At 42.6% G+C, this 25,836-nt stretch overlaps 2 protein-coding genes across 7 annotated transcripts in view; one reads left to right on the top strand and one right to left on the bottom strand.

The window, feature by feature from the left end:
• Positions 1-506: 506 nt before the first annotated feature.
• LMAN2L (lectin, mannose-binding 2-like) lies at positions 507-24,055 on the top strand. Of its 6 annotated transcripts, none has more exons than XM_008567911.1 (9): positions 507-723; positions 1,949-2,067; positions 5,081-5,198; positions 6,004-6,086; positions 19,168-19,200; positions 20,395-20,556; positions 20,649-20,763; positions 22,070-22,189; positions 22,597-24,055. In XM_008567911.1, the coding sequence occupies exons 1-9, from the start codon at positions 537-539 to the stop codon at positions 22,737-22,739; spliced, it is 1,080 nt and encodes a 359-aa protein (XP_008566133.1). In that variant the 5' UTR covers positions 507-536; the 3' UTR covers positions 22,740-24,055. The 6 variants fall into 6 exon arrangements, with proteins under 6 accessions (XP_008566133.1, XP_008566134.1, XP_008566132.1 ...); XM_008567908.1 differs by having other exon boundaries at positions 559-723; positions 1,814-2,067; positions 22,597-22,819; XM_008567912.1 differs by lacking the exon at positions 19,168-19,200.
• An 854-nt stretch (positions 24,056-24,909) lies between these two features.
• Positions 24,910-25,836, bottom strand: part of FER1L5 (fer-1-like family member 5) — a 55,806-nt gene continuing 54,879 nt past the window's right edge. Inside the window, 3 exon segments of the mRNA XM_008567913.1 lie at positions 24,910-25,336; positions 25,339-25,477; positions 25,592-25,739. Of these exon segments, the coding sequence (XP_008566135.1) occupies positions 25,254-25,336; positions 25,339-25,477; positions 25,592-25,739 (370 nt within the window). The 3' untranslated portion in view covers positions 24,910-25,253.

Raw genomic sequence — 25,836 nt, 5'->3', positions numbered from 1 at the left:
CAGAATATCTCGGCAAATGTGTCATTTACACTGGATGTTGTTGGGTGGTTTCTATAAATGTCATCAGGTCCAGTTGGTTGATGGTGCTGTTCACGTCTTTTATAAATTTGATAATTTTCCAGCTACTTTAATTGCGGATTTGTCAAATTCTTCTTTCAGTTCTGCATCCTCCTGAGAGCTCCGCACAGCCAGGAGGATACTATGGCAGAGAGATAGAATGTTTGCTTGGGACCGGAAGAAACCTTTTATCTCCTTAAATTTACTCTAGAATGCAGAATCAAAATAGAAGTCACTTGGTAATCCCAGCAGGCCTAGTGAAGCTCGGGACAAATGCAAATAAGGGAAACCGGGCATTCGGCCACGCGCCTTTCCGGGGTTGGCAAGGCAACTGATACCAAAGCCAGCCAATCGGTGAGAAGCTCAACCTGCGGGGGCGGGGACTCGACAAGAGCCAATGAGACGCGGGCAGATGGTTCTACAGGCCAATGGGTTGGGCGATGGGGCGGGCCTTTGATGAAGGGACGGCGGAGGGAAAGATGGCGGCCACCGTGGGACCGTCAGGGTGGTGGCAGCGGTGGCGGCGGCGTTTGTCGGCTCGGGATGGGTCCAAGATGTTGCTCCTTCTCCTTTTGTTGGGGTCTGGGCAAGGGCCACGACAAGTCGGGGCGGGTCAGACGTTCGAGTACTTGAAACGAGAACACTCGCTGTCGAAGCCCTACCAGGGTGAGGCGCCCGGGGCGAGGTGGTCGTGCAGGGGGAGGGTTTCGGGACCTGAGCTCATCTGTACCGGCGGGGCCGGCGAACGACTTCGTTGCCCCGAGGAAACTGCAGGTGGTAGTGGGGACCAACGGGGAATTCCACCGCGTTTGGGAGCCGCAGGTCCGAAGGGTGGGGATCAGCTGCCCTCTCCTCCCCGCTTCCAAGCGCTGGAAGTTTCCAGCAGATCCAGGTCGGGCTCTGCATGCCACGAGCGCTAGACCTGGACGAAGGGGAGCTCAGAGTTGGGCAGGAGAATTGTGGGAAGGGAAAGAGCTGAGAATGGTGAGGAGTGATTGAGCGCCACCAGCAATGAGCCGTCTCCAGATAGGTCTGGAGTTAAAGCAGGAGAAAGAACGAGGGTAGAACGTGGCTGGAGTGAGAACGGAGATAAAATTCTGTTGCCGGTTAGAACACCTGCTCTTCTGCAGTCCAGGAGCCCGATTGATGAAAGAGGCTTGTTAGCTTTGCTCTGTTCAGGGTTCATAGACCCACCCCTAAGCACAGTTTATCGGCCTGAAAATTGATAGAGTTAGCTACAAAGAGGACAGACAGATCAGTGCAGATGGCTTAACACAAGTCTGTTTCCCCGCTGAGGTGTGAATAGGGGAACAGCAAGCAAGCAAACAAACACTCAAAGTACTATAAAATATACTCTACTACTAAGGGTAATCGTTTATTCACTGAGCAGATGCATTTAGTGCCTCCTATGAGCTGGTCTCTTTGCTAATACTGTAGGTTATAAAAAGTTTTTAGTCTTCAGGAGTTTATAGTCTGGGGAACTGGGAGAGAAGTAGCTTCACACTTGAAGGATTATTTAAGGAAAGAATGTGATTAAACCTCAGAAGCCTGAGGGTCAAGCTCTTGGTATAACTGGGGAAATTTATTTTCTTACATGGTGCTAAAGTTTACTCACAAATAAAATGGGAAGAATGGATTTGAGCTATGGTTACTGTGGTGTACATAAAGTGATAGCTCTGATGTGCTTTTTGGGGTTTTCACCTGAGAAGGGCCTTGTGAAAGGAAGCTGTAAAGATGGCAACAATTTAACATTTAGGAGTGACAGAAGGTGGGAGATTGAGTGACATGAAAGGGAAAAACAGATGGTGGCTCCAGCTTTCGGAGGATCTGTGGTGGCTTTCTGAACAGGTTGGTGTTGAAGAATATGAACTGATCTACTTCCTCCTCATAGGTGTGGGCACAGGCAGTTCCTCACTGTGGAATCTGATGGGCAATGCCATGGTGATGACCCAGTATATCCGACTTACCCCAGATATGCAAAGTAAACAGGGTGCCCTGTGGAACCGGGTGGTAAGAATCTTTTTCCCTCTTGTATTGGTGACCCAGAAAGTCCTAAAAAGTTCAGCAGTGGGATATTGACTTAATTTTACTGTCTATCCCCAATATTCTGTCTTCAGTAGATATTAAAGATCTTTACTTCAGAGATTACAGTGACCTTCATAATAAAGAAATCAGATATTTAGGGAAATGCTCTCTTTTGCCCTAATTATAGCAAATGATTCTTTTTTGTTGTTTTATGTTTTGCGGCTGGCCGGTGTGGATATCCGAACTCTTGACTTTGGTATTATAACACCGTGTTGTAACCAACTGAGCTAAATGGCCACCCCAAATAATTCATTTTGAATCTGTTTCTGAAATGTCTTTAATTCCTGACTGACCTGATAGTACTACTTCTTGGGGTTTAATAACTTAACTCCTGTTTAGTTCCTTTGCTATGTAAAGTAGAAGACTACTCTTTTAAATTTATCCCAAACTTTATCCCAGTATCCTCCCTCTTAATTTCAGTTTAAATAGGCTAATTTAAAATTTTATTTTCATGTGAAAGCCACTCTGAGCCTTTGTTCATTTTATTTGTCCTTCTGTGGACCTTTTCTAGCTACATTGTCTTCCTTTTGAGGTATGGTGGCAAGACGTGAATGCAGTATTCCTGGTGAGACTGCATTCTGATTTTGTACAAGTGTAAGATGATACTTTCTTTTTGGTTTCCAGGGCTCTTTCTTTTATGACCACTTTACTTTTGGGAATGACCCTGGCATCCTTTGGTACTTTGTCATGGGCTCTCATGAGCTAAGAACTTACTTTTACATGTTTTTTCTCATTAGTTGTAGATAAGAGAACTTCAGGAAAGAGAACTATTTCTTTTCCCTATTCATTTTCTGTGGCAGAGAATTTCAAAGGAGCAGAGGCGTAAGAGAAGTTTCTACATGAGGTATCTGCATAGGCTGGCCCCTTAACCCAGATTGTAGTGCTGAGCTCGGTTTTGGACAGAATGCAGAGCATCGTGTCCTGGTAGAAGACGTAAAGGGCAGTTGAAAGACTTGGATCCTAGCTCTAGCTCTGTCACAGATCCCTAGGCAGGTTATTCAACCTCTCAGTTTTCAGTTTTTCCATCTGTCAAATGAGCTTCATAATACTTGCCCACCAGGGTTGTTATGAGAATAAGATAGTAGATATGAGAAGGCTGTGGAAAGTTAAAGTGGTTCCAGGTATATGTGTTATGTAATTTCACCTGTTATATGTTTCATTGATGAAGCTCTTATTGGTTACTAAATGATTATGGCCAAGGCTTGGTACTTTGCTGCTGTCTTGCTAGCTCTTTATCTCTACATAACCCTGTTAGCAGCAATTCTAGCCTAGGATCTAGTTCTCTTGCCCTTTTTTAGATTCTCTGATACCTGTATTCTCTGTTATCCGGCTATCAGAATGAGCTGTGGAGTTATTTGTATAGGGTGTATTGTTTGAGCAGTGGTTCTCAAATTTGGCTGTTCATTGGAGTTGATGCCTGGTGTCCCATGCCCAGAGATTCTGATTTACTTGAAATAGGATGTGGTTTGGCTGTTGGGAATTTTTTTTTGGTTACTGGCTGGTACAGAGATTGAACTCTGCACCTTGGTGTTATAAGCACCACACTGTGACTAACTGAGCTACTGGCCAGCCCTTGGCCATTGAGATTTTTAAAGCTACCCAGGTGAGTCCAATAGCAAAGTTTCAGAACCACTGTTAGATGTAGCCTAGAGTAAAACTGTATATAGCATTGTGCCATAAGAGGCCAAGAAGCCAGGAATCAATAGCAGACACCTCCTGGCTCAGTGTGAACCTTTCTTGCTTTGCCCTCTTCCCAGGGACGTAATACCTACTATTGGCTATGCGACAGCTTCCTGCCACTATATTTTACTCTTGCCCTGAGATCCGAATGAAACAGCAGATAGATAAAAACCCAAAGTGACATGACAGGGACCGGGTTCATCAGAGTAGGGTAAGCTATTGCAATTTTCAGGGCTCCTTACTAAATGCAGAAGTACCTGACCCCCTTTCATTTTGACTATGTACTCCCAATACTAACACTTTTGGAAAATATCCCAGAAATTAAAAATGAAAACTGAAAGTGGTCTAGCAATATGTTGCTGAAGAGCCAGAACAGTCTATTTGGAGAGACTTTGGCTGAACCCAGCTGCTCCTCCTTCCCTTCTTTCTTCACAGTGGACTTTAACCAGAAGCTTCCCTGAACCAAATACCCGTTCTGTTTTTACTTGAAATTGTTCAGCTATTTAGAGCACTTAACCATCCACTTGCCTCTTCCATTTTTCCAGGAAAAACAAGTCTGGTCAGTACCATCTCCTTAATGTTTTCCCACCAGAGACTGTCCCTGTGGTGGGAATGCTGTTGTTTTCCTCTGGTGCATTTATGCTTTTTGGCCATGGACATGAGGGTTTGGGGGACTGTAACTTGCCATTCTCATGGGAACTCTGGCTTGACCCTCAGCTTGGCAGAGGGCCATGTCTAGCTAATTAGTGTTGTTTATAGCATCTGTTAATTATTCCTGGAGACCATTGCATAATGACTTAGCTTCTCTTATTCTTTTATAATGAATGAGGCTTTGACCTTTCTTTAAATCGAAGCACTTTAGAATCTTTCTGTCAGGAGGTGGTCTTAAGTTGTAAATGAGTATTAATCTAGCCATCTGTATACTCTGTAAGCTGAGATACTTCGCTGGGTGGATGTAGGATCACAATAGTTTAACTTGGCATACTCTGTCTTTTCCAGCTTTGGAGTATAATTCTGTTTCTTTTGGGAGATGCCGAAGATAATTGGGAGTTTTATTTTCATATTAAATCCCTTAAGCCATTGAATGGCTCAATCTGTTTGATTTTATGACATGAACACTTAGCAAGTCTTAAATTTTGGTTTTAACCCTTAGCCTCGTGTTACCTACTTTTATGTTTTCCAAGTCTGTAGACTGACAAAGCTTGAGGGGTTTTGCATGTCATGTTCCTCATTGATTCCCATGTCTTTTTCACTTTAGCCATGTTTCCTGAGAGACTGGGAGTTGCAGGTGCACTTCAAAATCCATGGACAAGGGAAGAAGAATCTGCATGGGGATGGCTTGGCAATCTGGTACACAAAGGATCGGATGCAGCCAGGTATTGGGACCCTGGGGTGCTCTCTCATGGTTGTGACAGGCCTGCCTTTTCAGGTGCCCTCTTTTTGAAAAGGGTCCTTCCCCACAATGCCAGTAGTTTTCCCTCTGTCTTGATGCCTGTCGTTGAACAATGGCCTGTCCAGTCTCTAGAATGGGGTCTGAGTCTAATAAACAGCTGAACTTGACTCATCTTGGGGCAATTTCTTGCTTGTTAGTTCCTTCTGAGTTTCCCTGTGAAACCACCAGGCCTGTAGGCTGGGTGAAAGCACTGGCTCTCCCAAGCACTGATAATTGGGTGAACGGGTTTCTTCTGGGCATGTACAGTGAACGATCTCAGCACTGCTGAGTCAAGAGAAGAGTTACCTATTCTTCCTTGTTGTGTGGGAGCCATTGCTCCAAGTAGATGGCAGGCTTAACCTGATTTGAACTGATCTCTTTTGAAACTAGAAGTGGAACTTGGGAATTCAGTTCTCTCTTGGGGGCATAGTCTTTACCAAGTGTTTGTGAAGCAGAATTCTGTAGGGACGCCTTAGCAACCAGTTTGGATCAGGGAGCTGCCGTAATGCTAAACATGGTTGCAGTGGCCTTCTCTCTTTTCCTGCCATCAACAACAAACAACTGCAGATATTACCGGGGACTTGTTACAGGCCATACACTCTGCTGGATACTTTTACATATGCTTTCTCATCTTAAGAGAGGCCTAGAAGTCATTTGATTTTCACTTTTTCCTCCATCATAGTGATATATTACTCCTTTATCAACTCTTGGCTTTATTTCATTGTTCATCATCTGTTCTCTCTCTCTAGGGCCTGTGTTTGGAAACATGGACAAATTTGTGGGGCTGGGCGTATTTATAGACACCTACCCCAATGAGGAGAAGCAGCAAGAGGTAATGGCCAGTGTCAGAGCTTAGGTCAGCTGCACTGACATCACAGTTCTTTGCCTCAGGAATGTTGTACAGGAGGGAACAGAGGGGCCAGAAAATGAGGGTTCTTCATCTGTGGAACTTCGAAAGTTAATGTCCTTGTCAGTATTTTTTCTAGTGAGCCTAGTTATGATTGCACAGTCTTTTGGGAATAGCCGTTGGGAACAGGGGCTTTTTCTTTAGTGTTAACAGTGTTCTTGCACACATTAAGTAGCCACTGAAATTGAGCACGTGTGGCTGGTTGGTGATTTGGCTGCTAGACCAGCACCAGAGCAAGCTGAATTTATGTAACTCAGCTCCTCTGACTTTTGATCCATCCTTGCTGTGCCCTCTTCTGTAACTTGCTCACCCTTTCTAGTATCTTTTTCTTCTTCCTCTTCTTAGACCTGAACAGCAATTCTCCTCACCTATAGAAAATGGTATAAGTAAAAGAAAACTGATGAAATCTTAGCATTTTGTTGGAACCCAGTATCAGGCCATTGGCAGAGCTTCTTGCTTTTTGTTAGCTGACCCTAAGGTTCTTTAGTGCTTTCTTATGCTGACAACAGGTTTATGCTCTCTGTCCTGGCACTGCTATCAGACGGTGGGAAAATTATTATGATAGGTTGTTGCTGGGTATCCTGTAGCTAAATAATATTTAGCAAGAAAGGCAGGTTTAGGAATGGAGGCAGAGATTACTTTATTTTTTCCCCCAAAGGTTTATTATAAAAAATTTCAATTAATGCCGTTCCCTCTTGAGCATGTTAGCTAGCCATTGAGACTGAACAGTGTCTGCCTCAGTGGTTGGTGGTTTGGCTATTTAGACCAGCACCAGAGCAGTTTGAGTGTATGTGACTCATCCTCACCATGCATAGTATGGGCCAGGGTCTGAGGTTGTGATCCTGTTGAGGAGTCTGGGCTTGATTCTAAGAGGATAAGTAGATTAAAGAATTTTAATGAGGGGAAAGTCATTTGCAGTCATGCTAAGGAAATAGTGGTAGTTAGAAATTCATCTGAATAAGAGGTGTGGGTTTCAGGGCCTGTTGAGAGTTTTAAACTTGGCTCTCCGTTTCTCTCAGAAACAGATTGTTTATACTCTCTTATCTTCCATTTCACCATGAGATAGGAGTAATTCTGATTTGAGAGGGTAGAACTGATGAGTTTATTTCATAAGGAGAGTAGATGTTAATCAAAAAATAAGTTTCAGATGGTATAAAAATTGGGACTTCTTTTTCTGGCTAGCTGTTATAGTTCTCACCCACAACTACACATTGCAATTACCTGGAGAGCTTTTAAAAACACTGACATCTAGGCCCCAACCCCAGAGTTCTGATTCACTCTGTCTGAGGTGTGCAGACTAGGCAACCTTACTTTTTCAAAACTCTTCAGGTAATTCACAAGTATAGCCCCTGGACAACCTCAGGTCCCTTTTTCCTTATGAAACTAAATTAAGAAAACTAATAAAAGCAGTTCCTGTATATTAGGTGGCTACTATGTGCCAGGTACTTTGCAAATATTGTCTTAATTCTTATTAAACCTCAAAGTCAGTATTATTTTTCCCATTTTACCAATGAGTAAACAGAGGCTTAGAGAAGTTAAATGTCTTGTTCAAGGTAACAGCCAACATAAGGTGAAGCACAAGTCTGCCTGATTCTGAAAGCTTTGCTTTTAACTATGATGCTCTACTATGTCCCATCCATTTTTTCTTCTGCCAGGTTGACTTCTTTCTTGAGAATGGAGACATTTATCATTTTCATGTGATCTCCTATGCACTTTCGGTTCTTAAGAGCTTATGTTCAGTTCAGGGAGTATAGAAAGTATTCTCCTTTTCTATATCACAACAACCTGGAACTATCGTTGGGGGTAAAATCAAATGTGTTGCTGGCATGGTTTACTTCAATATTGTAAATAAAGGTACCAGGCATCATTCTAAGTACTTTTACATGTATTTTTGCTTATCCTGATTATTATCATCTCTACTTTATGGGTAAGAAACTAAAGTATATGCAGAAAGGTTACAAAACTTGTTAGTGTCACACAGGTAGTAGATCTGACTCCAGAGACTCCAGTCTCATTATTTTGCTTTATTATTTTGAGCACATAAGAAGATAATGACAAATACAGTACCTTTTGAAAACTTGCAGATGAACATGTTTTATGAACATGTGCTAGACAGAGAGGACAAGGAGCAGATAGGAGATGTGTGGAACCATTAATCAAATTCCTCAAGGTAGTGGTAAAAACATTCCTCCGGGTTTTTGTTTCCTTGTCACCAGAGTGCACATGACCCTATTTGCTCAACTTCCTACCACATTTGTTCATGAGAAATATTGGGAAAATAATGGCAACCAGTAATTCATCTGAGAAGGGTGTGAGAGAGTTCAGTTTGTAAGTTGAGTTTAGGCTTGGCACTCAGAAATCAGGAGAGTTTATTCAAAGTTACATATCCTCCATTTCCTCATCCGCAATATAGCAATTGTAGTTTAGATGGGTAAATTAAGAGCTTTAGTATTTGGGAATACAATGTACTTCCTGTGCCACACCGAGGTTGCCAGATCATAAGTAGCTCTTAAAATGAAGAAGAAATAGAAAATCTGGATAGACCTATATAACAAGTAAAGAGATTGAATTAGTAATAAAAAATGACCCATAAAGAAAAGGCCCAGATGGCTTCACTAGTGAATTTTACCAAACATATAAAGTAGATTTAACAACAGTTAAATTTTACCAAACATATAAAGTAGATTTAACACCAGTTAAATTTTACCAAATGTATAAAGTAGATTTAATGCCAGCTTTTCTTAAATCCTTACAAAAAATATAAGAGGAGGGGACAGTAACTTACTCATTCTATGAGTCCAGTATCCTGATACTGAAGCCAGACAATGATATCATAAAAAACTACGGACCATTATCTTTTGTGAATATAGACATAAAGATCCTCAACAAAATACTAACCAACTAGGTGCAGCAACATACAAAAAGGATTATATACCATGACCAAGTATATTTATCCCAGGAATTCAAGTTTGGTTTAATATCTGAAAATTAATGTGATATACCATGTTAATAGGCTAATGGACAAAAACCATATGATCACCTCAGTAAATACAGAAAAAATATTTGACAAAATTTAATGTCTCTTTAACATAAAAATTCCTAACAGATTAGGAATACAAGGGAATTTCCTCAACCTGATAAAGGGCATCTATGGAAAGTGTACAACTAACATCATGTTTAATGGTAAAAGACTGAATGCTTTCCTCCCAAGATCGAGAATAAGACAAGGGTCTCCATTCTTGCCACTTCTGTTCAACATTGCACTGGAGGTTACTACCCAGGCAGTTAGACATGAAAGTGAAATAAAAGACATCCAGATTGGAAAGGAAAAAGTAAAACTATTTCTATTTGCAGATGGCAGGATATAGAAATCCTAAAGAATACACATAAAAACTATTAGAACTTGCAAATGAATTCAGCAAGGTTGCAGGATACAAGATCAATATACAAAAATCAATTTTATTTCTATATATTTGCAAGGAACTATCTGAAAATGAAAGTAAGGAAACAAGTTTATTTACAGTATCATCCAAAAGAATAAAATACTTAGAAATAAATTGAACAAAAAAAATTGACAACTACAAAATATTGCTGAAAGAAATTAAAGACTTGAGTAAATGGAAAGACATCCCATGGCATGGCTCAGAAGACTTAGTGTTGTTCAGATGACAGTACTACCCACATTGATCTACAGGTTTGACACAATCCCCATCTATAAAAAGCTTAGCTAGCTTCTTTGCAGAAGTTGACAAGCTGATCCTAAAATCTGTATGGAAATTCAAGGGACCTAGAATATCCAAAATAATCTTGAAGAAGAGTGAAACTGGAGAATTCCCTAACTTAAAAACTTACTACAAAGGTACAATAATAAAGACAGTGTGCTACTTGCATAAGGATGGACATAGAGATCGATGGAATAGAACTGAAAGTCCAGAAGTAAATGCTCACATTTAGTCAATTAATTTTTGACAAGGATGCCAATTCAGTTGGGGGAAGTATGGTTTTTTCAACAAATAATGCTAAGTCAACTGGTTATCCACATGCAGAATAATGAAGTTATCCTTACCTCACAGCATACTCAAAATTTAATTCAAATTAGTCAAAGACCTAAATGTAAAAATAAAAACTACAAAACTCTTAGAAGAAAACATAGGGTTAATTCATGACCTTGGATTAGGCAGTAGTTTCTTAGATATGACATCAAAAGGAAAAAGCAACAAAAGAAAAATATAGATAAATTGGACTTCATCAAAATTAAAAACTTCTGTGCTTCAAAGGACTCCATGAAGAAACAGAAAAGACAACACACAGAATGGGAGAAAATATATGTAAATCATATATCTTATTAGGGAGTTTCTAGAATATATAAGGAACTATTAGAATGCAATAATGAAAAGACAACCCAACTAAAAAATGGGCAAAGGATCTGAATAGACATTTCCCCCCCAAAGTTACACAAATGTCCAATAGAGGCATGAAAAGATGCTCAACATCATTAGCCATCAGGGAAATGCAAATAAATGAGATACAACTTAATAGCCACTAGAATGATTATAATAAAAAAGGCAGACAGTAGCAAGTGTTAAGGATGTGGGGAAATTGGGACACTCATACATTGCTGGTAGGAATATAAAATGGTACAGTTGTTTTGGAAAACATTTCATCATTTCTTCAAATGGTTAAACACAGGGCTTATATGATCCAGCAATTTCACTCATAGGTATATGCCCAAAGAAATGGAAACATATCTACACAAAAACTTTTACATGAATATTCAAAGCAGCATTGTTCGGCCGGCCCGGTGGCACACTGCTACAGTGCACCGCTTGGGAAGCGCGGTGGCGCTCCTGCCGAGGGTTCGGATCCCACATACAGACCGGCCGCTCACTGGCTGAGCAAGGTGCGGGCGTGACACCGAGGGTTGCGATCCGTTGCCGGTCACGAAAAAAGACAAAAAGGAAAAAAAAACAAAGCAGCATTGTTCGTAAGAGCCAAAAAATAGATACAACCCACATGTCCATCGACTGATTAGTGAGTAAACAAAGTGTGATATATTCACACACTGGAATATCATTCAGCAATAAAAAGAAATGAACTACTGGGCTTGCTCAGGTGGTTAGAACGTGGTCCTGATAACACCAAGGTCCAGGGTTCAATACCTGTACCAGTCAGCTGCCAAAAAAAAAAATAAAAGAAATGGAGTATTGATATGCTCCAACGTGGAAGACCCTTGAAAACGATATGCTGAGTGAGAGAAGTTAGTCACAAAATAGCTACCTATTGTATGATCCCATTTATATGAAATGCTCAGAATAGGCAACTCTATAGAGACAGAAAGTAGATTAGTGGTTGTCTAGGGCTGGGGTGATGCGGTACGGGGAAGGGGAGAGAGCCTACTAGTGGACACAGAGTTTCTTTTTAGGGTGATGAAAATGTTCTAAAATTGACTGTGGTAATCATAATCTTAATATACTAAAAGCCATTGAATTATATACTTTACGCGAATTGTGTGGTATGAGAATTATATCTCTGTATTGCTGTTTTTTAAATGTTGATTAAAACATGACATGATCATCTTTTCTTGGCACTATGAAGTCATCAGCTGACGGTCATCAGTTTCCCACATGAACCCAGATGTTGGTGAAAAGTTGCAGGGAACTCAGAAGAGATCTTGGAGCATGAATGTTGTCTTTCAGTTGAAATCAGAGTACAATGACAAGAGGCCTCCCTGGAATGAGAGCACAGAAGTGCAGCCCTTGGCAGGCTTGGCCCTCATTCTTCCCTGTGAGATGAGACCGTTGGGCCTCACCCTGTGGAGGCAGAAACAGCCTGTTGCAGAGTGGGGAGAACAGCTCTGTGATCTTCCTAAATGAAGCCAACTTGGAAGTCTTCTTTGAGGCACTCCCACATATATATTATTTTGATGTGATGATTGTTTTTCCTCCTTTGAAACTGAGAGAAAATTAACAATACTATGTCGTGCAGTATTCCAGACCTCTCAAGTCTTTTTCTTGAAGACACTGATCCCACTTGGTTTCTTTCCTGTTGTCTGAGAGAATCTTTACATTATTAAAGGAACTCCATGACTTCTTAAGTTCTTTTGTTATCATCCAACTTGGATGTGACTTAGATTTTTTTTTTTTCAGCAGTCTTAGGTAGGGCAGTGTTTTCCAGGAGAGACTCTTTTTAGAAGCCAGGCCTGTGGAGAATTGGCAAGCTCTCTAGATGTGATTAGGCATTGAGACTGAGCTTCACTGGGGAGAACTGGTTTTTGAGGGAAGTATGGAAATGTAATGGCTTTCTCCTAGTATTGAATGAAGGCAAGGATAAGATAATGTTTTTTCTGGGAGACAGTGAAAGAGGGAGACAGGAAGGAGAAGGCAAGAGCCAGTGCTCAGGAGAACGGAGGGTGCTTAGCTCTGGGTTAGTTTTTTACCTTTCTTTGGCTTTTGACTCTTGAGAATCTGATGAAAGTGTTGGGTCCACAGAAAGTTACATGTAATTTTAGGAGGCTCATGGATTCCCCAAGTAGAACTGTAGACAAAATCCCCTGTTCTATAGAGTTGATAGTTCTTCTCATTAACAGGAAGTATTCACATACTATCAAAATGATGGGCAGCAGTGAAATTAGGACATACATATCAGGCTGTATTGTGAAATTTGTCATTTGTAATCCAGGTGGGTAGGTTGTGAACTCCAGTGTTTGGGGCATACCTCAAATTTAAAGTTTCCTGATTTTGGAGTACTATCTCTTGAAGTCTTTAAATTACTTGTTTAGGGTTTTTTATAGTGAGGTTATAACTAAAATAAGTGAGATTAAAATCTTTCCATCAGTTTCTTTTTCGTATAACTTCGTATAATGTATGCTATACGAAGTTATTACGGTGGTTGGTGGTTTGGCTATTTAGACCAGCACCAGAGCAGTTTGAGTGTATGTGACTCATCCTCACCATGCATAGTATGGGCCAGGGTCTGAGGTTGTGATCCTGTTGAGGAGTCTGGGCTTGATTCTAAGAGGATAAGTAGATTAAAGAATTTTAATGAGGGGAAAGTCATTTGCAGTCATGCTAAGGAAATAGTGGTAGTTAGAAATTCATCTGAATAAGAGGTGTGGGTTTCAGGGCCTGTTGAGAGTTTTAAACTTGGCTCTCCGTTTCTCTCAGAAACAGATTGTTTATACTCTCTTATCTTCCATTTCACCATGAGATAGGAGTAATTCTGATTTGAGAGGGTAGAACTGATGAGTTTATTTCATAAGGAGAGTAGATGTTAATCAAAAAATAAGTTTCAGATGGTATAAAAATTGGGACTTCTTTTTCTGGCTAGCTGTTATAGTTCTCACCCACAACTACACATTGCAATTACCTGGAGAGCTTTTAAAAACACTGACATCTAGGCCCCGCAACCCTCGGTGTTGCTCCCGCGCCTCGCTCAGCCAGTGAGCGGGAACCGGTCTGTATGTGGGATCCGAACCCTCGGGCGGGAGCGCCGCCGCGCTTCGCAAGCAGCGCACTATCCAGTGCGCCACCGGGCCGGCCCCTCCATCAGTTTCTTAAGAGACCATAATGTTCAAGTACATGAAGATCTTCCAGTCAGGTGGCGTGCCTATAAGAGCCACTTATCCATGTCCTCCAGTTGAGGCGCTATGAGACTTGAGGACAGAGTCACTAGTATACGTTAGTGATAGTCTGGGGGCTCATGGAGCAGGGGCCTTCTCATGCTGCCCAATGATGTGGTGAGACACTCACTGATCTTGTTACCCTCTCTAAATAGAATGGGTGTTGCTGAGTTATCCAGTCCTCTTTCTCCAGATTCCTGCATAAAGGTCTAGGTAAAGTTTAATGTAGGACAAGCAGCATATAAAGTTTTGAAAATCTAAAAAGTGACAGGTGTGTCTGTGGAAGTGGCAGTTAGTGTCCAAGGGAGGATGAAATGGAGATGTAAAGGGAAATGCTTCAGATCTAGTAGAAGAGGCATTTGTTTTGTTAATTGTTTTTATATAAAACCTCATTACAAAAAAATGAAAAAAAGGCTGAAAAAACCACAAAACTGTACAAACATCTTTTTAAAACCAAAAACATTGCATCATATTGTACATACTTTTTGTTTAAAACTTTTTTTTAATTTTGGAAGATTTTAGACATAGAAAAAGAATGTGGTGAATATTAGATTCAGATTAATCTTTTAAAAAATTTTTCGTTTTCATCATAGTTTCAGACTTATAGATGTTTTAAGAATACAACAAAGAATTCTGGGATGTTCTGCATCCAGATTCCACATAATGTTAACGTTTTGCTACATTTGCCTTCTCCTTTTCTTTTACTTTTCTTTGTGTGTGTGTGTACGTGTGTATGCGCCCATGCATGTGTCTATTTTTTTCTGAACTAGTTAAGAGTAAATTGCCTTCATGATGCCCACTTAATTCTAAATACTTAAGTGTGTTTTTCCTAAAAACAAGGAGTGCTCTTACATAGCCACAGCACAGTGACCAAAATCAGGAACTTAACATTGATAACAATACTATAATCTGCAGACCTTATTTATATTTCACCGATTGTCCCAATATGTCCTTTATAACAAGAGAATCCTAGATCCTATGTTGCATTCAGTTGTTATGTCTCTCCTTTCATCTAGAACCATTCTGCAGTATTTCTTTGTCAGGGTACATAGTGTTTAGATACCTGATTATTTTTAATAGTATGTATAAAACATTTTTCTGTATTGATAGATATTGAGTGCAGTGTGGTGTGGTGATTAAGTCAGGGCCGTGGAACCAGACTGCTTGTTTCAAGTCCTGATTTTACTATTAATCTTATCTTGGACAAATTTTCTTACCTGTAAAATGAGGATTCTAACACTACCTCACAGGGTCGTGAGAATTAAATGAAAGCATTTAATGTGGTCATCACCGAGTACAGTGCCGGGCACAGAGTAAGTGCTGCTGTTCTTACCATTCAGTGGATTGCTAGGGGACTTTTCGCAAACATCTTGGCAGTAGCAATTGTGGCTCCTCCATTCTCTCTTCCTCTCCCATCCTTCTTTTCTTCACATAGTAGGTTCCAGATAGCAAATGGTCAGCATATGAGACTGTAGTATGGTTTGGGTTAGAAAACACTGCTGTAAAAGAGTGGTTCCTGGATTGGTTGGTAATAGAATTTTCACTGGTCCAAGAATCAGACAGTGAAGTGATTTTTTATAAGTGCTAAATGTATTCAGTAGTTTTATTATGAAATTATATAGTTCTCTGTCATTTTTTGGTGTTAAAGTGTCCTTTTACAAAACGACATTTATTATAGGTGAATATTTTGTCATTATTATGTTTTAATATATTTAGTAGTATGGTGCTGACAGCACCAAGGCCCGGAATTCAATACCTGTACTGGGCAGCCAAAAAAATGTGTGAGTGTGTGTGCATGTGTGCACATTTAGTAAACAATGAAAAAAAGGAAACAAAACCTATTAATTTCCAAAATATTTTTGGGAATTTTACTGGTCCATATGTGTTCCTAGTCAATGGTCTAGGAATTATTGTTTTAAAAGATATATGTTTGGCTTTGTGTTTATACATGAGTACCTGTAAACAATATTTGTATCTAGAAATTCTTTTTTATTGACCGGTAAGGGGATCACAACCCTCGGCGCAACCCTTGGCATGGTGTGGTCTGCACCACGCTCAGCCAGTGAGTGCACCGGCCATCCCTATATAGGATCCGAACCCGTGGCCTTGGCGCTACCAGTGCCGCACTCTCCCGAGTGAGCCACGGGGCCGGCCCTAGAAATTCTTTAATTTAGTCACTGATTGATTGAATATTTGCTGACTCCCTCCTTAATGCCAGACACTGTACTTAATGCTTTACATATCTTGTTCATCTTTATAACTAACCCTGCGAGCTTTGTATTATTCTCCCTGTTTACAGTGAGGAAATAGATTCTCAAAGATGATGTAATCCACCCAAAGGCTGGATAGCTATGAGCGGTGTAACTGCAGTTAGAACCCAGGTCTCCCTGATTACAGAGGCCATTTGTGCTCTTTGTTCTATCTAGTGGTTGATGACCCATGTTCTTCAGACCTGTGGAATTTTAGTATAGATTCCATGAATTCACAGACTCTTGGGTGTCTTTTTAGCCAAGATATGCTGAAGGTACAATGATCGTGTAGAGGGTTTTATTTTTTTTTTATTTTTATTTTTATTTTTTTTGTCCTTTTTGAGACCGGCCGCACCGCGCTCAGCCAGTGAGCGCTGTGAGCGCACCGGTCATCCCTATATAGGATCCGAACCCGCGGCAGGAGCGCTGCTGCGCTCCCAGCGCCGCACTCTCCCGAGTGCACCACGGGCTCGGCCCATCGTGTAGAGGGTTTTAAAAAAAAAATTTTGTTGGGGGCTGGCTGGTTAGCTCAGTTGGTTAGAGCTTGGTGTTATAACACCAAGGTCAAGGGTTCGGATCCCTGTGCTGGCCAGCCTCCAAAAAACCAAACAAACAAAAAAACCCATTTTTTTTTTTTTGAGTGGCCTTGAAGTACAAAAAGTCAAAAACATTTCTCTACCCTACAAATAGTAATTATTTGAACAGTAGGTGGGAGTTCCTCATTTCTGGTGAGGTTTTATTTATTTATTTATTTATTTTTAAAAAGATGACCAGTAAGGGAATCTAACCCTTGGCTTGGAGTTGTCAGCACCACGCTCAGCCAGTGAGCAAACCCGCCATCCCTATATAGGATCTAAACCTATGGCTTTGGTGTTATCAGCACCACACTCTCCTGAGTGAGCCACGAGCCGGCCCTTCTGGTAAGTTTTAAATTAGGAATGAAACTACCACCTTGCCTGAACCACTGTGATTCTTAACCTTTGGTTCTAGCTACAGGCTGCTTTCCAGGGGAATAATATTGCTGCTATGTGAAATTAGTGGATACCCAAGAAACACTTCAAGAACACTTGACTAGGAATAGAAAATAAGATAGGGGCTGGCCAGTTAGCTCAGTTGGTTAAAGTGTGCCTTGTAACACCAAGGTCAAGGGTTCAGATCCCACACTGGCCAACTGCCAAAAGAAAACAAAAACAAAGACTTATTACTGATGTGAGTTGCTGAAGTAGACAAATTCCAGCTGTGAAGCTGTGGGGCTCTGTCTATTGCAGTGTTTCTTAAATTTGCCTGCACATCACAGCCTTCTGTGGTGCTTTTTAAAAAAATACATAATCCTGTGCCCCTATTTAGACGTTCTGAATGTGTCTCTTTGACTGAGGGGCCCACATATATGTGCAGTTGAAAAACCTCCTCCAGGTGATCTTGAGGCCCAGCTGACATCATCTCAGCTTACCTCTGGCTGTTACCAGATAATTGGGTGCCACATTAGCCTTGGGAAGAGTAAGTCATCCTTAGGCTAAGAATTGCTGTCCTAAGCACTCTCTTTAAAGTTGCAGCTTAAACTGTTGATCACGGTTGCTGGAGGTAATAAATGAAGCAAGCCCTGGGATCATCGGAGCTCCCCAAGGCATTTTTAGTCCCTTCTTTTCCTTCATTGTTCACTGAAATTATGAGTTTTCTCTCAGAAGCCCACTTCTGTAAACTGCTTGATAACATGCTCACAATTTCCTTTTTTTAAATGATAGTTGTAGAAGCGTAATTTTATGGCCAGTTGATCATCCACAGATTGATTTCATGCCTTTCTGTATCTTGTACATAATCTGTCAGTGGCATGAGAGGAGAACAGCTAGGAAGCTGCTCTGAGGCCTACCCCAAACTCTTTACTGTGGTCCATAAGACCTAGTGTGCTGTGGTCCTTGCCCTGCCTCACACCAACCTCTCCCTCACTAGCTGTGTTTCGGACACACCTGTCGTCATCCAGTTCCTTGAATATGCCAACCTCATGTTTCTTATGCCCTCACATCTTTTGGTGGACTCCCTCTCATTACTGGGGTCTCAGCTCAGATGTTGCCTCCTCAGAGAGAGGTTCTCTCATCAGTCTCTGTTATATTACCTGTTTTATTTTCATCATTGCATTTATCACTATCAGAAATAATTTCATTTACTTGTTCATTGTTTGTCTTTCCACTCTAATGTCAGCTCCATAAGAGCCGATACCTGTCTATCTTGTTTCCCATTGGACTCCCAGCATCTGGAACAGTGTCTGGCTCGGAATAGATGCTCACTGAGTAGTAGAGGAATGAATGCTTGGGGCTCTACACGCTCACCACCCTTTCCATAGGGCAGGGCTGAGCTGAGCTTGCAGAGGTATCTCTTTTTGCTAGTAGCTTAGAACTGTGTCACTCTTCTAGAGCAAAGCTAAATATCCTTGAGCTTAAAGATTTTTCTAAATCTGTCATACTGCAGTGTTCCCATGGAGTTCTTCCCTGCCCACGTGGTGTAGGTTAGAATGACAACAGTTATTTGAAAATGTATGTCCATAAGGTTCAATGACAGGGTAAATGATTGCTTTGGATTAGAGTTAATTTCATAGTCTCTCAAGTGGTGGTGGGATTTTTGTCTTCTGGGCAAGAGCTGTATTCTGAGATCCTGAGCAGTAAAGAATATCTTGGATTTATAAGAATTTAGCCCTGTTTGTTTCTCCTGTCTCCCGTTGCTATAGAAATATAGTAGTCTGGGTTCAGACAGATTTGTGGTTTGAGCTCCTAACTCTAAGGGACATAAGTAGGGCCTGCCTAGATAGTAAAACACTGTGTTTTGTAAAGATCCTTCCAAAAGCTTCAGAACCCTCCAGGGTTAGAGAGGTCCTCCCAGTGAACCCCTTTGATAATCTGATGATAGTAACAGACCCTCTTAGAAAAATGTACAAACACCTGTGCGTATGGGTTTGCATATAATTTTGAGGGGTATAAGGACTTGCTGAATGCCCTTCATGGACCTTAAATTCTGTTTGAAGATTTAGGCTGGTATTTTTGTCCATCATAGCTGGGTCTTAGCTCTTCCATGGCTGTTTCTTTCTGACTTGGTCTCCTGTCTTCTGTGCTCTCTCTTCTTTTTATAATAACCTGATGGACCCTCTCAGGCCCAGAAGAGGCGATATTCTCCAGGAGTCCAGGTACTCAGTTCTTGATCCACCTTGGCCATCCCTTATTCCTATGTGTCCATCTGACATTTTTTGCTCTTTAGAGGCCCTGTAGCTATTGTCACAGGAGCCCCCCACCTCTCATCTTGATTGCATCTCCACCTTGCATGTTGGCCATCTAGGACAATGGGGAGCTCATCAAAGGAGTGGCATGCCTCGTGTTCCCCTCTCCTTTCATCACCCTGCCTCTGCACTGCCTTGGCACTGGGCTTGTTCCAGAATGGTTAGTTCATCATTTCTAAGGAAGAATTTGCTCCTACAAATCTATTGGAGAGAAAGGGCCTCTGAAGTAGATAGAACAAAGGTTGGGTTGTGGGGAACCTTTCAGTTTTCTCCCCATGAGGGGAGAACCTTGCCCTCTTATTAGTAGTAGTATTGGAAGAAATTGTATGTGGATGAGGCTTAAGTGGGCTGCAAAGTCTTTGACTGATAACAGTCATTGTGGCATGATAAGCCCATCCCGGAGCCTGGTTCTGGCAGTGTTCTTTCTGAGTCCTAATCCATTTAGCATCATACACTTATAGAATTTTAGAATTTGAAAGAAGCTATCCTGAATGGAAAGATTCCCCTACTCAGTCAAACAGGTATTTTCAGAATACCTGCTGTGTGAAAAACACTTACAGGGTTGTGGGGGGGTGAAGGAAAGGGATTGAAGTAGGGACATGCGAACATGCAGAATAAATGATTTTTTTCTTCAAGAAGCTTACATGGCAGTTGGGGAGATAGGTATATATGCAGAAAGAAGAAACCTCTAGTATTGGGCATTAATTATGAGGGTACTTCAAAAAGTTCATGGAAAGATTCATATTATTTTTTAATTATATTTTTCCACAACCTTTTTGAAGTACCCTTATGTATGCCCAATAGTGATCTCTGGGATGATTCAAGTCACACTCCAGAGTCTTACAGGGGCCATTTCAGGCTCACCCCAGATTGGCAGCAAGGAGAATTACTGAAGGCAAGTACCAAGTTCAGTCTCTTCCTGGACCCATATCCTCTGACTAACCATCCGAATGTGGGTTCTCAGGGGCTGCTGGTGAGGCAGAGTGGTTGTCTGGTCTCCTGGAAGTGGCTCAGCTTGTATGTGCAAAATTCCTGTTGCTGTTTGTACAGGCAGTTCTAAGAGCTCTTCCTTACTGTCCCTGCTTTTCTCTCTTTGCTTCCCAGCGGGTGTTCCCCTACATCTCAGCCATGGTGAACAATGGCTCCCTCAGCTATGATCACGAGCGGGATGGGCGGCCTACAGAGCTGGGAGGCTGTACGGCCATTGTCCGCAACCTCCATTATGACACCTTCCTTGTGATTCGCTATGTCAAGAGGCATTTGACGGTGAGTCCCTGTCTTGGATCAGTTGATGGTGTGGGTTGTCTCACTCCTGCTTCCATGGCCTGACCTTGGCTTATGTCTTCTTTTTATTCTAGATAATGATTGACATCGATGGCAAGCACGAGTGGAGGGACTGCATTGAGGTGCCTGGGGTCCGTCTGCCCCGGGGCTACTACTTCGGCACCTCCTCCATCACTGGGGATCTCTCAGGTACTGCCAGTGCCCTCTTTATTTGCCCTGACTGTGGCCTCCTCTTAATACCTAGGCCTTGCTGAGGCCTCTCAGAGAGGAGAGCCAGATGAGCAGAGCTCTGGGAAGCAGGTGCCCTGAGAGTGCTTCTCTTCCTGCATTCTTGTATCCAGATCCTTTAGAAGCCCCTGGCTCTGGCTCTCCTAGTACAGTTGTCTCCAGGAGATGGGTGGTGCTAAAGGAAGCAGCGTTTGCCTCTTCATCATCCCAGCTAGTAGCAGTGAACACCCCAGCACTCAGATTTGTGGTCTTTTAATGCCAATACCCACTATAAGGAACTAGAGCTTACTTGAGAAATGGCTGATGCCAAGTCTTAGGCAGGAAGTATATAGGCCTAGAACTTCCCAGAAAAGCAAGGAAAATATCAAAAACTTCTAAGTTCATGTAAAAGGACTCAGGGGCCAACTTGAATAAGCTCTTACTGGACAAAGACGGGTTGAGTTGAGCGGTTTGGATCCCCTTACCAGCCAGCTGCCCAAAAAAAGGATAATAACATCAGAAAATTGAAACATGTCAAATATGTTTAAATATATGAGTTCATAATGATACTTTTTTTTGGCAACTGGCCGGCACAGGGATTGAAACTCGGACGTTGGTGTTATCAGAACCATGCTCTAACCAACTAAGTTAACAGCCAGCCCTCTGAGTTTATAATGGCACTTTAAAGAAAGAGAGAAATCCAGTCCCTAATTCCTTGGTCCTTTCTCTGGTAATTATTAGGGAAATTCAGAGTCACAATTACAAGGAGCTGCAGAAAAACAGGCATAGTCCAGAAAGGCAGTGTGTTCTGTGCCTGCACTGAGGGGAGCCGCACTGCTACTGTGTCTCCTCTTACCATGCTAGAAGACTTTATATATAACGTGGGATATAGATCTTATGTTATCTCTAAATTTTAAAATCCTACATGCTTGTTGATAAAATACAGAATATAGAACATGCCCCACTCCCCATTCTTATTTTTAGTTAGAAAATGGAGAGATTTCAATTATTTTTTCAAGGTCACTTAGTTGACTGTGGATCAGAGGCTTGAACCAAGATACTGACTCCAGGATACCCCCCCCCCCTTTTTTTTTTTAAATAGATGACCGGTAAGGGGATCTTAACCCTTGACTTGGTGTTGTCCGCACCACGCTCACCTGCCTATATAGGGATCTGAACCCATGGCCTTGGTGTTATCAGCACTACACTCTCCCGAGTGAGCCACGGGCCGGCCCAGGATACCCCTTTTTGTGGTAGCTTGAGCAGTCCTTGTTCTTTTTTTCTCTAGATAATCATGACGTCATTTCCCTGAAGTTATTTGAGCTGACAGTGGAGAGAAACCCAGAAGAGGAGAAGCTGCATCGAGATGTGTTCCTGCCCTCAGTGGACAACATGAAGCTGCCTGAGAGTGAGCACAGGGTATCCTGGGACACGATCCCACGGTTGGGGAGGAGGTTGAATTGCTGTGTAAGGTCTGAGGTCACTTGCACCCACTGCTTGCAGGGTGGTCTCCTTTCCGTGTGGGAAGAATATGGAGTTCCTGCCTTTTCATTTGTCTTCGTGTTACAGTCGAGCAGCAGGAGGGCTGCTTCATTTTTAAACTGAGGCGTCTGGGCCAGCCTGTGGCTCACTTGGGAGGGTGTGGTGCTGATAACACCAAGTCAAGGGTTAATAAATTGAGGCATCTGGAAAGGGGGGAGTCTAAGTTCTGGTTCCCCATAAATAGGTGTCATAAACGGGGGACTAAGCCTGTAGGTTGATCTTTCCCTCCTGGGGGCCCCCCTGTTTCTGACTGCTTTTCTCTTGCTTCCTCAGTGACAGCCCCACTGCCCCCCCTGAGTGGCCTGGCCCTCTTCCTCATCGTCTTTTTTTCTCTGGTGTTTTCTGTATTTGCCATTGTCATTGGTATCATACTCTACAACAAATGGCAGGAACAGAGCCGAAAACGCTTCTACTGAGCCCTCCTGTTGCCACTACTTCTGTGACTGTCACCTATGAGGTGTGGGAGGAGCAGATGCTGACCCGAGCATGTAGCCTGGCAGGCCTTCTCCAGTCTCCAGCAGCTAGTCAGGGACTAAGTTCTGTCACTGGAGCTTTGAATGCAGGGACCTTGCATTCCCGTGGTCATCCATAGGGACATTTGACTCTGGTCCAGGAAGTCATCCACCCCAGGGCAATGCTACTGTGATGTGCCTTTCCCTGCAGCCCTTCCACTTGGGAGAGAAAAGGCATGGAGAGAATGTATGCTGTTGTGATGCCAAAAATCCCAGAACAACATTTCATAGCCCAGCCTGCCTTGTTGTTGGACTCAGAGGCCCTACTACTTCATTTTTCAGTCTGAAGAATAGAAAACTGATAACACCTCATATCTTGCAGCCATTCATTCATTGGTTTTTGCTTTTTATCTAAGTCTCTATCCCCCTGAAGAGCTATCTTTGGAAATCGGGATGGAAACTTCTTCCCTGCCTCACCTTCCTCTCTCCCTTCATCGTCCTCTCCATGTGCAACCTGAGCTGGAAAAGACATTTGGATGCCTCTCAGTTGGGGACTGGGGCTGCAGAACAAACTTAGGTTTCACTGACCTTTTCAGGCAGTCCTAGGGCTTTCTGCTTTGACTACCTGCTCCAGCCTCCTGGGTCTGTTGGCATGGCTGTGGCCTTTTCCAATCAAGTCCCTTCAGGCCCTCAGCAAGTCTGACTGAAAGTTGGTGTGCAAGTCAAGAGCAGCTTGGAAGACTTCATGGATGCCATGGGATTAACTGTAAAACTGACCAGCTCCAGGTTTGATATCGAAAGCAGCTTTTGTCACATGGTCTGACTACATGGAAATGTTTCTGGACTCACTGGAGCCTGCTTTGCTGCATGTTTTGTGTTTATCATGATTTTTGGAATCCCACTTTGACTGTTGAGAGTGTGAGGTAGCTTTCTTCTTATAACTTGGGCTTGGATACTCCCCAAAGAGGAAATTTGGCTTCTTTTTCTTAATGGATAAGAAAAAGTTGCTGTTTTCATGTTGCAAGTCTGGGATCAATAGACCCTCATCATCTGTGCCTGGAAGAGTCAGTTGTCATTAAGCAGCACAGCCTGAGTGCTGTCTTCTGTGTGTCAGCCCTTATTCCACTGCCTTATCTGACAAGAGGTCACATGCTGCTCACCTGTCTGCTCTCTAGTTAGATTGGTCAGAGTCACCCTGGAGGGCCTGGAACTATGACCTCTCCTATGAACCTCTGTAGCCTAAGGGAAATTCTTAAAATGGCTGATGGAACCAACATGAACTTCTGACTCAGTGTCCTTCCTTCTAGGAGTGCGTTTGGGGAAAGGTCTAGGCTTTTTTCTTGATCCAAGCCCATCAACCCTTTCTCTGCCTTCTTCTGGGTTGGGAAAGCCCTAGCTCAGCCCAGAAGGAAGGAGGTCATCTTGGCTGGGCATAGGTCATGTCTCCTTGGGCCTTCTAGTCTTCCCATGTGCTTAACTAAGCAGTTCAGATTGTAGGTCTCCTGCAGGTGGGATGAAGGTGGGGCGGAGACTGAAGGCATTCTCCTAACACCTTCCTAACAATAGCTGAGTTGCTTCAGGGTACCAGAGGACAAACTGTGAACTAGAACTTGGCCTTAGGACTAGGGAGAACTGAAAAAGGAAATGGTTATTTTGTCTTGAGTCCAAGGGGAGATTGAATAGACCCATGTGGTGAGAGGACCTAGGTTGGCTCTTGAGATGGCCAAAGCAGTGGTGCAGGAGGACAGGGTCTCATCATAGGGGAGGGGGTGAGAGAGCGAACCTGTGGGATTTGTACGATTCCAGTTCATGAGTACCTTGTAGCCTTTTAAAGAGGACAGGGAAGACATGAAATGCAGTCCCCACCCTCCCTAAGGCTGCCCTTGGAGAAATGTGTGGCACAAGAAAACTATCCGACTTAGCATCGTATGTCATGACCCGGCTTGCTTTTTGTTCTAGAAACAAGTTTCCCACTGTGAATGGGGCTGAATATTGTTCTGGGTGCTGTAATCCCAGGTGTGTGCCAGAGGAGGGAGATGCTTCCCTCTGGTCCATAGTGTGGCTCTCCTGTGCATGCATGCTGGGGGGCGAGAGGTGGAGCAGGGCCTTGGCATGTTGCCTACCCTACTTGAGCCACTTATCTGCTCAGTTACCCTTTCTTTCCATTTTCCTCTGACTTCAGAGCCTCTTAGTGTGGAAGAGACCCTGAGGACTAGAGGTGGTGCAGTCCCCATCCTTGTGAGTCTTCAGCCTTTTATGTTGTCTTTAACTCCCCCATATTACAAGGTGGCTCTCTGTTATAAAACATGTTTATTTCAGTGGAAAATTACAGCTGTGCTCTTGTTGGAAGTGGTTTCTGAACACAGTAGCCAGACTATCCCTTGCATATGTTCTAGAAGACAGAAATAAGGAACTGGTAGGAAGCCTAAGAGTAGGGCTGATGGTAGTCAGAAAGAAATCCAGGTAGACATGGGTGAATTAGTCTTGTGGAGCTGGAAGTTCTGGAAAAATGTCACTCAGGTGGTTCTTGGTTCCCTGGAGAACTTGCCACCCATTGTCGTTGTAGGCTTTAGGTTTGGAGCCTGGGTGGTGAGGATGGAAGAACTGGCGTTGCTGGTGTTTTGTAAAGTGATGTCATTGTATATTTTAATGGGAGGATAAAGCCGAAGTTCAGGTTTGATCCAGCTCATGGCCAAATAGTTCTGGAAAGAACAGACAAGAGAGTCAGCCAGAGGTAACAACTTGAAGGTGCCTTCTTCAGAGTCATCCCAAGAGCAACCAGTGCCTTTGTCCCTGTCCCCATGGTTGCCACTCACCGGAGCTGAATAGATAAAGTTGAACAGCATAAATGCTATAATCGATATGACCAAGAAGGCTATGATTTTGAAGTGGTAGCGTTTCCAGAGAACATGACAGAAGTTTTGAACAGGTGACTGCAGCCATATGAGAGAGGAGTAGGTGCGTCTGTCCATGAGCAGGGGAGATGTCAGAGGATGGAGGGGGAGGGGGCAGAGGGAATCTTCAGGTCAAGTAATCCAGAGCAGAGTGCTTTCTTTTTAAA

This window comes from Galeopterus variegatus, unplaced genomic scaffold (genome assembly GCF_000696425.1).
Source record: "Galeopterus variegatus unplaced genomic scaffold, G_variegatus-3.0.2 Scaffold356, whole genome shotgun sequence".
Lineage (NCBI taxonomy): Eukaryota > Metazoa > Chordata > Mammalia > Dermoptera > Cynocephalidae > Galeopterus > Galeopterus variegatus.
This window is presented reverse-complemented; position numbering and strand designations above follow the sequence as displayed.

Excerpts from the sequence above, each read along its gene's own strand:
- LMAN2L (XM_008567907.1), top strand. The coding sequence starts at position 612 with ATGTTGCTCCTTCTCCTTTTGTTGGGGTCTGGGCAAGGGCCACGACAA. Across the intron at positions 6,087-20,394 it reads ATGAGGAGAAGCAGCAAGAG|CGGGTGTTCCCCTACATCTC; the intron begins GTAATGGCCAGT and ends TTTGCTTCCCAG. Across the intron at positions 20,764-22,069 it reads CATCACTGGGGATCTCTCAG|ATAATCATGACGTCATTTCC; the intron begins GTACTGCCAGTG and ends TTTTTTCTCTAG.